The following is a 12,381-nucleotide window of genomic DNA, read 5'->3' as shown; positions in this document are numbered from 1 at the left end:
CAGGGCTGCTGAGATAGTCAACATTCAACTCAGAGAGGCTCATAGATATAATGGCCGTCTGAACAAGGGCTCCAAGAGCAGAGACTATCAAGACACTGTTAACTGCCCTGTCCACAGAGTTCTCAATAAATACTAACTTGGGGCTTATTCTACTGGTAGACACAGCTACTACTCTACTTCAGCTATGAAAAGCCTTCATAGTTAAAAGCCCACCTATCTACTGTGTGTCGAACTAGCCTAAATTAACCAGCCATAAAACAAAACTGTTCTCCTACTAGCCACAGCTCCCAACTGGACTTGGCAACTTTCCAAGGGAATTTTCCATTTCTCTGTTGCTTTTAAGTCCTTTTTTTCTGTTCTGTACTAGTCTCAAAAATGAAGTCACTGAATGCACGGTCCTATTGTATATGTTTGTTTATTGCTAGTTTGGTGGTTCTGGATTTTTTTTTTTTTTTTTTTCGAGACAGGGTTTCTCTGTGTAGCCCCTGGCTATCCTGGAACTCACTCTGTAGACCAGGCTGGCCTCAAACACAGAAATCTGCCTGCCTCTGCCTCCCAACTGTTGGGATTAAAGGCGTGCACCACCACTGCCCAGCGGTTCTGGAATTTTTCATGTAGCTATTCATACATAACTATGAAACACACATCAAGTCAAAAAACACTTTCCACAGCAGGTGGCTGGCTGTGAGAGTTCAGCCTATTTAAAGCCCCTGTGACCTTAATATGGAGGTTAGAAGGGTACACAAATATCGAAAACAAAAGGAGTCGTCTACAGAATTTCACCATTCATTACCTCACCGAGGAGAGAGAATAAACACATAGACTCAGTGGTCAGTATTCTCTAAGAAATGGGGAGAAGGAAGGATGGTAACACATAGATTAATCTCATCTTAGTATTATTGGGGTGGGGGTGAGATAACTAAGTAGGAAAACGCAACTCTGCCCATTCTGCACATTGGACCATTTTACTTAGGATAAATTCTGAAAAGTTTTAAAGTGCTCTACAGACTGGAACATTACTGAGAATATTCTCTCTTGGGAAATTTACAACCACGTCCCTCAAGGCTTTCAAAAGGGTACAATATATGCGAAAATATCCCACAGGCAACCAAGTTCTACAGTGCTCCGAGGAGACATAAACTTGAGCATGATACTCCCCACCCAGGGAGTCGGCTCCAATTCAACCAAGCCCCTAGGCTGTGGAGAACTTACTTCATTGGGGTGGGGCAAGGGCAATGCCTGACTCTACTTTCCCACAGCCTCCCTGGGACTCTGAACTCTCCCTGGAACTGTGAACAGCCATCATCAGAGTGGAAGTCAAAAGCACAAAACAGCTAAGAGCCTAAGCCTACCCTTAATAGAAACAATTACGTACCGTTTTGGTTTTCATTACCAGACACTGAAAAGGAAAGGAAATGATGTATAAGTAGGAGTCTGGTAAGCACAAAGGTCATCTCCCACCACCCTGCTGTCACCAACTCCAGTCAGCTTTGCAATGAGAACAGGACCTGCCTGGAGTCTGGACAGACACACTCACTGTGTGCAGAGAAGTCACACGGACTTGCTGTTCCATCTGTTTTGTTCAGAGAAAAGCAGACCCACTGGTCTCTAGTGACTACTGTGTCAGCTGAGAGGATACTGCACATATACACTATCCTTTAATGCTGCCTCTGAAGCCATCAATGAAGTTAAAAAAAAAAAAAAATGTAGAATTTGACTATTTCTATGAGCCAAGGACTCTGGATAAAGCTTCCACATAGGAGTCATATTATTGCCAGGGATAGTGATACATGCCTATGACCCCAGCATGAGAGAGAGAGGATGGATTGTGAGCTCCAGGCCAGCCTGAGCTATGTATTGAGACCATGTCTTTAAAAAGTCGCAGCAGCAGCAGCAGCAGCAGCAGCAGCAGCAGCAGCAGCAGCAGCAGCAGCAGCAGCAGCAGTAGCAGCAGCTGCACAGGACAGAGTAGTGTACACTTTCAATCTCAAGCATGTGAAGAGGCACAGGCCAGTGGATCCTCTGAGTCTAAGGCCAACCTAATTTCCATAGTGAGTTTCTAGCCAACCAGAGACAGAGTGAGACCAAGAATTTAAAAACTATTCCCAAAGTCTTTGGTACTCTTAGGAAACTCTTGAGATAATCCCAAAGGGAAAACAGCCTCCTTGTCAGGCCCTGAGTCTACAACCAGCACAGTGAGACTTCCCCTAACTTGGTCCGTTTAAATTACTCAGTTAGAGGAAGGCCTGAAGCTTGGCTTTAACAGCCATTTATCAAACAAGGAATCAAAATGCTCAAAGAATGAAACCAGCTGGTGATGGGAAAGGAAGATGAGGTTCTGTGTTCAAAATAAAACAAAACAATAATTGAAAGCTTGCACTGGGAACAAGAGCCTGGGTGGGTGATCTCCAACACCAGGGAAGAAAACCCAAGATCCTGCTATTGTCCTGGGGATGCAGCTGCATGGTAGAGTGCTTGCCTAGCAAAAGAGCCAGACAAGTTTCTCTTCTGCAGGATGTCTCTGCATTTAACAGAAAAACATCTACAACGAGTCAGGATGAGGACAGCATTAGACCCTGGGAGGATGTCTTGTCAAATGCGTTGGGAAGTAAACGCACTTCCCTTCAAGGGGAAGGCCATGTGCACGCACCACATGCTTCCAGAATTTGCTTTCCAACCCCAAAATGATTCAAATTAAAGTGTTGGTGGTAGGAGTACAGATGGAGTGGGTGTCACATGGCAGGAAGACACTGGCCTTAGGAGATCCTCAGTTTAAATCCTGGCTCTCCAGTGAAAGAGTGACACTAAGTGCCTTTTGCATAGGCTGCTCTGAGGACTGACTGAACTGTGTATTCAATGCCTGTCCCCAGTCTTGGTGCTTGAGAAGTACAAATGTGAAGGCTGGCTCCCCCTGAGGATAACCACATGTGGGAGGGCCACAGAGGAGGGGGGCTCTATTCACCCTGACAGTCCTTACCCAGGTGCTGGAGTCCTTTCTGATCCTTGTACAGCCGAGTTACCCTCTCCATCAGCTCCCACTTCTCACAGCAGCCCTTGTAGTTGACGAAGTTGCGAGCCAGGATCTCCTTCAGCTGCCGCACAGTCAGGCCTTCAATGTCCTCCAGGTGGGTCAGGTCAGACAGTGAGGCCCTCCGGCCTGGGACAAAGCTGTCCTCTGAGTCAATGGACTGCAATGGTAAAGATGCGATCAGGTGGTTCAGCTCTTGTGTCCTGCAAGCTCTCTTCAAGGACCCCAGAGCACTCATCAGAATGCACTTTGTTGACCAACCTCAAGGAACATGAAACAGAGGGTACCTGCTTGACTCAGCAAAATAAACTGGTCTTTCCCTGCCTGCCCTGTCATGTGCTTTGTGCAGACAGCTACACTCTAGCCTATCAGTACGATGCATAAAGGGTGCACTAGTTGGCCAGAGGCTGCTGATTCTCCATGCTGCTGTCTCCACTAGACAGTATTTTTCAAGTTGGTTACCATCGTGAACCTGTTACCCTTCCACAAAAGAGACAACTGCCCTGCCACTCAGGGTTCCTGAGGAAAACCCAGGTGTGGTACTACCTGTCCTCAGTTCTGACTCCCTGGCAGGACCCCACGCATGGGCTCACCGAAGCTCTATGGCCCCTTGTGTGTCTGAGGCCTAAGAGCCTCGTCATCTTACTTCCTTCTCCAACAGTGGCTACTTACCCTAGACCACAGGCCACGAACAAGACTTTCACAGCAGCACCCACAGTGTACCCTCTAGCAGCTCTCAGAAAGCCAAAGGACTGGGAACACGGCATGGGCCAGAACATTCCCCAGCCTCTACTGTAGCCTCAACTCAGATCTGCTTGCTCATACTGACAGCAACAAAGGTTAATCTGGAATGGTACTACTAGACTCGAGGACTTCAGGACTATCCTTACAGACTGACCCTCTTGTTGCACCCGAGTCTGCTGAGGTTCATAGGAACTTCCCAAGAAGACCAGGCAAAGAACAAAGGTAAAGGTGCAGACCGAGCAGAGGCCCCACCTGGGTCTCATCCTCAGTAGGTACTCTGGCTGTACTCTCCAGGAAGATGGGCTCCTCGTGGTCCTGAGACACATGGCCAATGGCCTGTGGGAAGAGAAAGGTGCCATCACATCTACAGAGATGTCCTGGTGACTTACAAACCATCGGCCTCTTTCAGTTCATACAAATGTCCAAAAAAACACATATTCCCGTCTCCCTCCAGAAACAAGGCTCCCAGAGCAAGACCATGAATGCCTGCTCTCTAACAGCAAGCCTCACAGCCAGAGATGATACACACAAATTCCAATGGATGGAAAGCGCATCCAGTCTAAGAATGTGCTAATTCTGCCCAGCAGTGAGGAAGGCATTAGCCACCACCCATCACCAGTTTGTGCTCAGCTTGGACAGCTGAGGTGAAAGGTTTCTCTCTACCACATTCTCTCTTAACCTAACAGTATGCCAAATGCCCTCCCCACAGCCTCTACCCACTACTTTGGGTCTGCCTCTGGACCAGTATCCACTAGTTTTTTTCAAACACCTCATTCATGTCCTTATTAAGATCAATCTCCCTGGCCTCAACTGGCCATCACCCCCAGACACCTCCCCCCCCCCCCCATGTTCTAAGCAACAGGACACGGTATGACATACTTTAAAGCTAAAGCTGCTGAAGTGTGTTGAATGACTGTAAGGAGCTAGCACCCTAAGACTGCAGGACACAAATGTCTCAGCTTGGGTTCTGTTCTAATCAGCACTCTACCTTCTCAAAAGGGACCATTTAATCAGAATGCTCAGAATTGTGACCTCCTAACTCTATTTACCATTTCTGCCATAAATCCCTGCCCTAGCTCCTCCTCCTCACTCTTAGCTGCCTCCAGGCAAAGGGCCTGTGTGAACTCAGAGCAACAGACACGTCTGAGTTCACAGGCCTTTCTGCTAGAACCTGAATCAACAGTGAAGAGACAATCTGGGGAACTAAAGTGACCTGACAGCTTCAAACACCCTAAGCGATGAAGCCACACCTATGGGGATGCAGCCCAGTCTTCCCCCAGCTTCCTCCTAGCTTCCTGTAGATGTGGTACTCGCTGTCCAGTTACACACTGTCACCTTGGTATTACCTTGGGGTCTTACCTGGCTTGTTCCTGAGTAGACAGCTTTCGAATGTCTTGTTCCCTAAAAAGAGTAACTGGAATCCATGTTGCAAACACTCTTATCTTCCCAGTCTGCCTACTGGCTAAATAAAAAATCTACGACTAGTATTTATCTGATCACTACTCAGCTTATTACACACACTTCCTTCCCTAGAAAATACTGTTAGGACATCAAAGCAGAGGGACAGAACCTAGTCTACAACTGTTAGTGTTGCATCCTGGGTGCAGCTCGCTGCAACTTATGCAGCATACAGCCTGGCCCAAGTTATTTAACTTCCCCGTGCCTGGTTTTCCTGCTTACAAAGTTCAGGTATCATCAGAACAGAAGCTGATACTACAGAGGAGAGGTACCCAAAAACACATGGTACAGCACGACCTGTTGGTACAGGAAAATTCTGGTTAGTGATAAAATGTTTATAATCCTACATTGAAAAATCTCCTGGAGGTTTGTTCATTCTCCCCATCCTCTCCCTCTTCTAAGACAGAATCCCCTGCAGTCCCAAGCGGGCCTTGAACTCACTATGCTAGCCTCAAAATCCTGACATGCATGCCTCCACCTCCCAAGTGCTGAGATTAGGGTATATAACATCAGACCTGACCTGTCTGAAGGCTCTTCATGAAAAAAGTATTTCCTCTGGTTCTTGTCCTTGCTCACTATACTACACATTAGAGTGCCTCTCAAAACCAAGCAAAAAGGAATGTATAGTGAGAGGTAAAACCTATCCAACAGACCAAGCAAGAGCCAGAGCTCAGGAAAGCATTACTGACCAGCTGCAGAGAAAAAACAGACTTAGGCGAACCAGGGAGTTAAATGACTGTTCTGTAGTTAGATTCTGCTATCATGTTAAGAGCTGAATGAGTGGCCAGTCCTGGCAAAGGAGGTGACTATAAACTAGAAGCATAGCCATCCTTATCATATGTGGGAAAAGAGCTGCCAGTTCTCAGCAGTTCTGTACTCCACAGACACGCTATGGTAGCTGAGCCTCTCTGCAAACTGGCAAGCCCAAAGGGGTTTCTTTCATTGTTCTAGGCTCAAAAACTTGCTCTAGATGACCAGAGTCAGAGACAGTAATTGTGGGGTTGTGCTATAGCTCAGTGGGAGGGCCCTTTGCACACCATGCTGAAGACCTAGCACCAAAAGTAAAACAAAAATCAGCCAGGCATGGTGGGGCACGCCTTTAACCCCAGGAGGCAAAAGCAGGTGGATCTCTGAGTTCAAGGTTAGCCTGGTCTGGTCTACAGAGTGAGTTCCAGGACAGCCAGGGCTACATAGAGAAAAGGGGAGGGAAAAAAAAAAAAAATCAGGGGATAAAGATCTAGGTCCTAATCTTTCTGTGCCCAAGCCCTGTGACTTGCAGAATCAGTGAGGGACTTCTGCAGATCTGTGTGATACCACCACTCCCATACAAACTCCAGAGCCAGTCTCATGCTTAGCTTCTGTCAGAGCTTCCTGAAGGTGGAGGCAGTGCATGCTATGGACTCCCTACTCCTCAACTTGCTGCCTTTGGCTTATACTTTCCAGGCACCACTATGTAACAACGAGGCAGCTTACAGCCCCACAGCATGCTGACCACCACTGCTCGTACACAGTGAGCAGGACAGCAGCAAGGCCCTTCCCAATGCTTCCCATCTCTCCCCTTGCTCGCCAGTTAGATCAGTCAAGAGGGCGGTAAGCTGGAGGGCAATATGGAACCCAAATAGAGACGATAATGATTTTCCTCAAAGTATTTCTGAAGCAATGGGGAAAAAATTAAGTCTAATTAGGGGATGAAGGTATCACAAACCAACCATACAAAAAACACGGTACTAGGCCTATCATCCCTGAAGCCAAGGCTTGAGCCTAATGATCAGAAAACATCACTTCTAGAATCAACAAGCAAAAAGGCTTCACACCATCTAGACATTATACTTGACATCCCAATCCCACAATGCAGTGGGGGAGGAAAAAGAGTCCCGGAGCAGACAGGTAAAGAGGCTGCATGGTGGCTCCTACCTGTGGAGTTTCCTGATCCTGGGCTAAGGGAACAGAGGTGACTTGTGCAGGTGAAGAAGGGAGGCCAGGTGAGGTAGGAGGTACTGTGCTGGTTTGAGGCTGGGTCAGGAAGGCCTGCTGCTCAGGAAAGGCCTGGGGCAAGGTGGGAGCACGAGTCCTGTCTGCCTCAGAAATTACAGGCTGCTGGCCAAGCACCAGAAACACCAGCTCTTCTTTCTCCCGGCACATTTCGGTAGAGATGTCATGGAGGTTGAGATAGTCCCTCAGGTCCTTCACCTTCATCTTCATGAGCTCTTCCCGCTGAAAGGCCGTGGCACGGAACCGTAGGCAGAGAAGGCAGAGGCGTGGCCCATTCCCCTCTTGGCTTGAACAAGTCATGCAGAAGTTTTTCTTACAGTCCAAGCAGGTCTGCTGCTTAGAGCAAGAGATAGGAAAGCATGTCAGCTTGAAAGGACAAGTCAGAACCCAGTGGGGACTGCAAGGCCACCAGTGACCAACATCCCACAATAGCTCTTGCTCTACTCAACTGTTCCCTAGATCCAAGGCAGGAGCCACACTATGACTTTTCGGATTAAAGGCCACTTGGAAGTGGCAGACCCTGTGTCTGCATCCACCAACAGGAAACCTGACATTTATATACTGTGTATATACACAACATAATCGTTTACATTTATAATTTTAAGGTTTATGTTATTTTAAACTCTCTCTCTCTCTCTCTCTCTCTCTCTCTCTCTCTCTCTCTCTCTCTCTCACACACACACACACACACACACACTCACACCTGGAACTATTAATAGCAATGCCATATTTGGAATACAAGGGCTCTGCGTTTTTATTCAAGTCTCCATGTCAAATGCCTCACAGAGTCATCCTAGGTATGTTATGTGGGGCTCTCTGCCGCTCAGTTTCCCTTCTGTAAGAAGCAGGTAAAAGCAGGGCTTCTCTCCAGGGTCATTGTGGAGATAGAGAAACAATGCATTTAGGCACACCTGATACACAGCAGGCCCTCAGGAGAGGAGCAGGGATCTAGTTCCTATCTGTGCTGCTTTCTATCTCACTGCTGAGGAAAGCAAGCAGACGTAAGAGGGTTACAGAGGTAAGTTTCTGCTGTTGGCTAGATTTGGTTGTTTTTGAGGACCTTTTACAAGCTAGGCAAGTGACCTACCACTGAGCTACATCTCCAGGGTTTTTGCGATAGGGTCTCACTGTGCAGCTCAAGCTGAGATGACAGGCATATGTCAACAGGCTCAGCTGGCAGCTATTGTTAACACAGGTGTCAACAGACTCTATTGTGATGCTACAGTAAGATTGGATTCATTCTCAAGCCCTTTACAAGGTATTAGCGTCCTTCCCTGACTTACACAGAGAAAAACCAAGAATCAGGGGATCAGGAATTATATTCAAGGTCAGGTAGTAAAGGTAGAGCTGGGGCCTAGTCCAAAGGCCTCAATCATGCCATCCCAGGTGCCCAGTGTCTTGCTGAGCCCCACAACAAACAGCCAATGGGACCGAATCAGAGACCCAGCTTTCTACTTCCTAATCAGTAGTACCCGGTCCACAGAGGCTGATTGCTGGCTTCCCTGCTCCAGCAAGGCCAGTCCAAGTGCTGGGAAGTAGATGGTACGCAAGGTCATTTCAAGATAAAGGTTTGGATAGAACAAGGGACCGGGATGCTAGCTTCTCTCCTTTGTGAAAGCATGCAGTGTCTCAGTTTAGAGACAAGCGTGACTGCCCCGCAAGCTGGCACTGACTGGTGCAGCCCCTCCCACCGTCCCAGACAGCACTGGATTGAGACAGGATTGCTCAAGCTGCAGGCTGTGCAAGTGCACTGACATCTGAGCTCTGCTGGAGCCAGAGACAGTCTCCTAAGAGGTCATTCGTGAACACACTGGGCATGTGCTCAGAAGGCTAGGAACTTTTCATTTCATGGTCGCTTAGCTGCTACCTTAGCGTTCGTGATTCTGCATCTCTTTTTCTCAATATGGAAAGCTGTTCAGATACAAAAAGGATAGCCGAGTTGGAGTCTCAGAGGCAGGGTCAGGGCAGCCTTTGTGTGGGGCTGAAGAGTCCACAGAGTTAAGAGAGTTCTCATTAGTGTTTGTCTACGTGTCATCCACACAGACAAAGCATGAAAACTTGGGTGCTGCATGGGGACATACACCAGTGTTCTCTCTACTCCGCCATGACTAGACAGTAAGTAAGCTGTGCAGAGACTTAAAGGGACATGTGGCCACACAAACAAAGAACGGTTGTGACCAAGGGCCATGCAAGTGGGAAATGGGAGCTCTGAGTATTTGGGGTGCAGAATGCCTGGCTGAAAATGAGGCTGCAGTGTCGTGAAGCTGGGGTCCCCATGTGGAATGTTATATAAGTCAATGTAGTTTGACAAGACCCAGCTTGGCACAGCTATGAAGCTTGCGTTGCTCCATCAGCCAGATGGAATATCTCTCTTCTTCAAATGTGTGTAGTGTCTGGATGCAAGATCAGAAGGTGGGGATGACAACCCAGATCCTGCTGCCTCTGCCCATCAAGGACTCTGAAGCAAACCTGCCTCTGAAACAGCTCCAAAGGTGAAGGGAAGCACTTGAGGCTAAAAGCTAAAATCCTTGAGTGTGGTGGGTGGGGGCGGGGTGGGGGGTTTCAGAGAGGGAGGGAGGGAGGGAGGGAGGAAGGGAGGGAGGGAGAGAGAAGGCTGTCAAAAAAGGAGGGGAGAATGAGCAAAGGAAAAGCCTGTGTGAATCCTAACAAATGAGCCATGCCAAGTAATAAGGAAAAGGTTCTGGGCCTGTCCTGAGACTCCTTCATCAAGAGCTAGCTAGAGTCAGCCTTGGCTAGGCACCACTCCCCTTGGCTTTTCCTCTTCACCAGGATGGCTTGAAACAAATTCCCTGGAAATGCACAGGCCCATACTTTCAGTCCTGCTGGTTCTGGAACCATTGAATTTCAGAGATTGTTTATTTAAAAAAAACAAAAAAACAAAAAAAACAAAAAACAAAAAACAAAAAAACAAAAAACAGCGTTTTAGGCAGACAGAGGAAGGCATCATCCCCTATTTCTCTCTTTCCCCTCTGGTTCATCTCCACTCTTCTCAACATCAAAAGGCTACTCTTCTGCTCTGAATTTGAAAACTATGCCCAAATTCCAACCAAGTACAGCCTCCTCCGCCACCTCATGCTGGTCCAGCTGAAGAGACTGGGCACCAGAACTCACTCTAAAACTGTTAGGCCACTACAACACCACACCTGAGCATCACCAACACAGATGGAACAGCTAGCTTGTGGCAAAACTGCCCCTTCTCTCCCCAGGAGATATACCTTACCTGTATTCTCTCTCCAAGTCTTTGCTGTTGTCTGTGTTTGACACCCAGTGAGCATATAGAAAATAGGGACAGGACAGGACAGGACAGGACAGGACAGGACAGGAAAGGATGGCAGGACTCCCGTAATTAAGTCAATTCAACTACTTGTAGAAAAGCTATCTTAAAAGCCTCTGTCTAGGAAACGCCAAACCCTTAAGAAGGCTGATCCATTTAAGCGTGAAATTACAAATGAAAAATACTTGCAGCAGAAATCATCCTTAACCTTCACAAAACTCACTGTGAATTGCACAAAATTAATTCACAATTTACAGCAAGAAAACACTGTACCAATGACATCTTTCATCCTCCAAACTGGGATCAGTCTGCCTCCCCCATGGAGTGCTTCAGGCCATGGTGGCCTTTCTGTCTGACTGTGTGTACCCTGCCTTGACCTTTCTGTCCTGCTGCAAGCTCCCTAAACAGGGGCCACCTTTCCTTCATCCCCATCCACCAGCTAGATTTGAGCTCTTATTTCTAGTGTGAAAGGAAGGCAATTTCATCATCCCCATGTTCCCAAGAACCTGTCATCTGCTGCTCAACATCCCAAATGTCTTCTATGGGTTGCTTGAAGTCTAGGGTCTGAGTTTAAAACTATGGGATAGTGAAGTATTGTTTATAGGAAAAATAATGACTACGTTGATGTCTCTTGCTGGTTACCAGGAACCTGACGTGTACAGTTTTCTTTTTTTAAATGTTAAACTCTAAGATTTTGTCACTTGTAAAACAGGCTTTGGTAGTTTCTAAAACTACTGCTGTGAGGACTAAATGAAAGAAACAAAAATCTATATCTATCTATCTATCTATCTATCTATCTATCTATCTGGGGCTAGAGGGACGGCTCAGAGGTTAAGAGCACTGATTGCTCTTCCGGAAGTCCTGAGTTCAATTCCCAGCAACCCCATGGTAGCTTATAACCAACTATAATGAGATCTGGTACCCTCTTCTGGCATGCAGGCATACATAATAAGTAGATACTTTTAGTCCCAGCACTTGGGAGGCAGAGTAGATGGCTCACTGTGAGTTCAAGGCCAACCTGGTCTACAAAGCAAGTTCTAAGACAGCCAGGGCTATAAAGAGAAACCCTGTCTCAAAGAACAAACAAAAATCTAAGCAAGATATAGTGAGTGGTATTCCTCACACCTGTAATCCCAGCACTTGGGAGGCTGAGGGAGGGAGACTGCCTTAAGTCTGAGGTCAGCTAGATGAAGGCAGTGAGGGTGATGCTAGCCTGGGTTACAGAGTTAAGACCCTGTCCCAACAATAACACAAAGTCTTAGTAAAATTATAAGACTAAATTTTTTGTTGTCGTTTGAAACAGGGTTTCACTACATAGCTCAGGATGATCTCAAAATCACATCAGGCAAGGTTCACCACTGTGCTAAAACCTTCAATAGTCTCTCACACACAGTAGAAAGCTTAAAAAGAATCACTTCCCATGGCCACCGTTTCATCCTTGAAGCCTACCAGTCACTCTGCACAAACTTCCTGTTCTGCAGGACATGTGCTGCCTGAGGCACTTGCAAAGGGACACCCAGACCCCACCTTAGCCCACTGCAGTTGGACTCTCTGCTAGAGTTTTCCTGTCTCTCAGGAAGCTCTGACAGGCTTTTGATAATGAGGACAAGGTTAACTTGCAGCCAGGTTTGTATGTGACAGTTAAGAGCCAACACCTGCCATGTTTCCAGCATGGTACTGGGCACTTAGTGGCCTCACTTCATTCCCAGCACTAGAAAGGGCGCCTCGCAGATGGGGTTCAGTCATACAGCTAGCAAGCAGTGATGCTGCTGAGTTCAGGTGTCTATGCTGAGATGCTTTGCCTTCACTTGGAAGGGTTGTTCTCGAACATTCTAGTACAAGCCTGGGTCCACAGAAGTAGAGA

At 47.2% G+C, this 12,381-nt stretch overlaps 1 protein-coding gene across 15 annotated transcripts in view; it reads right to left on the bottom strand.

Moving 5' to 3' along the window:
* Rffl (ring finger and FYVE like domain containing E3 ubiquitin protein ligase) overlaps window positions 1–12,381 on the bottom strand; it is a 65,647-nt gene that overhangs the window by 3,280 nt on the left and 49,986 nt on the right. For 5 of the 15 annotated variants that reach the window (XM_076936173.1, XM_076936179.1, XM_076936180.1 and 2 more), the window contains 4 exons: window positions 7,145–7,558; window positions 4,025–4,108; window positions 2,978–3,188; window positions 1,376–1,399 (listed from right to left, as the gene is read on the bottom strand). In XM_076936173.1, the coding sequence (XP_076792288.1) occupies window positions 1,376–1,399; window positions 2,978–3,188; window positions 4,025–4,108; window positions 7,145–7,558 (733 nt within the window). The remainder of the gene's footprint in view (window positions 1–1,375; window positions 1,400–2,977; window positions 3,189–4,024; window positions 4,109–7,144; window positions 7,559–12,381) is intronic. The other 10 variants (XM_034506748.2, XM_034506753.2, XM_076936181.1 and 7 more) reach the window with 6 other exon arrangements.

Source organism: Arvicanthis niloticus, chromosome 6, assembly GCF_011762505.2.
Source record: "Arvicanthis niloticus isolate mArvNil1 chromosome 6, mArvNil1.pat.X, whole genome shotgun sequence".
Taxonomy (NCBI): domain Eukaryota; kingdom Metazoa; phylum Chordata; class Mammalia; order Rodentia; family Muridae; genus Arvicanthis; species Arvicanthis niloticus.
Note: the sequence above shows the minus strand (reverse complement) of the source record. Positions and strands in the feature narration are given on the sequence as shown.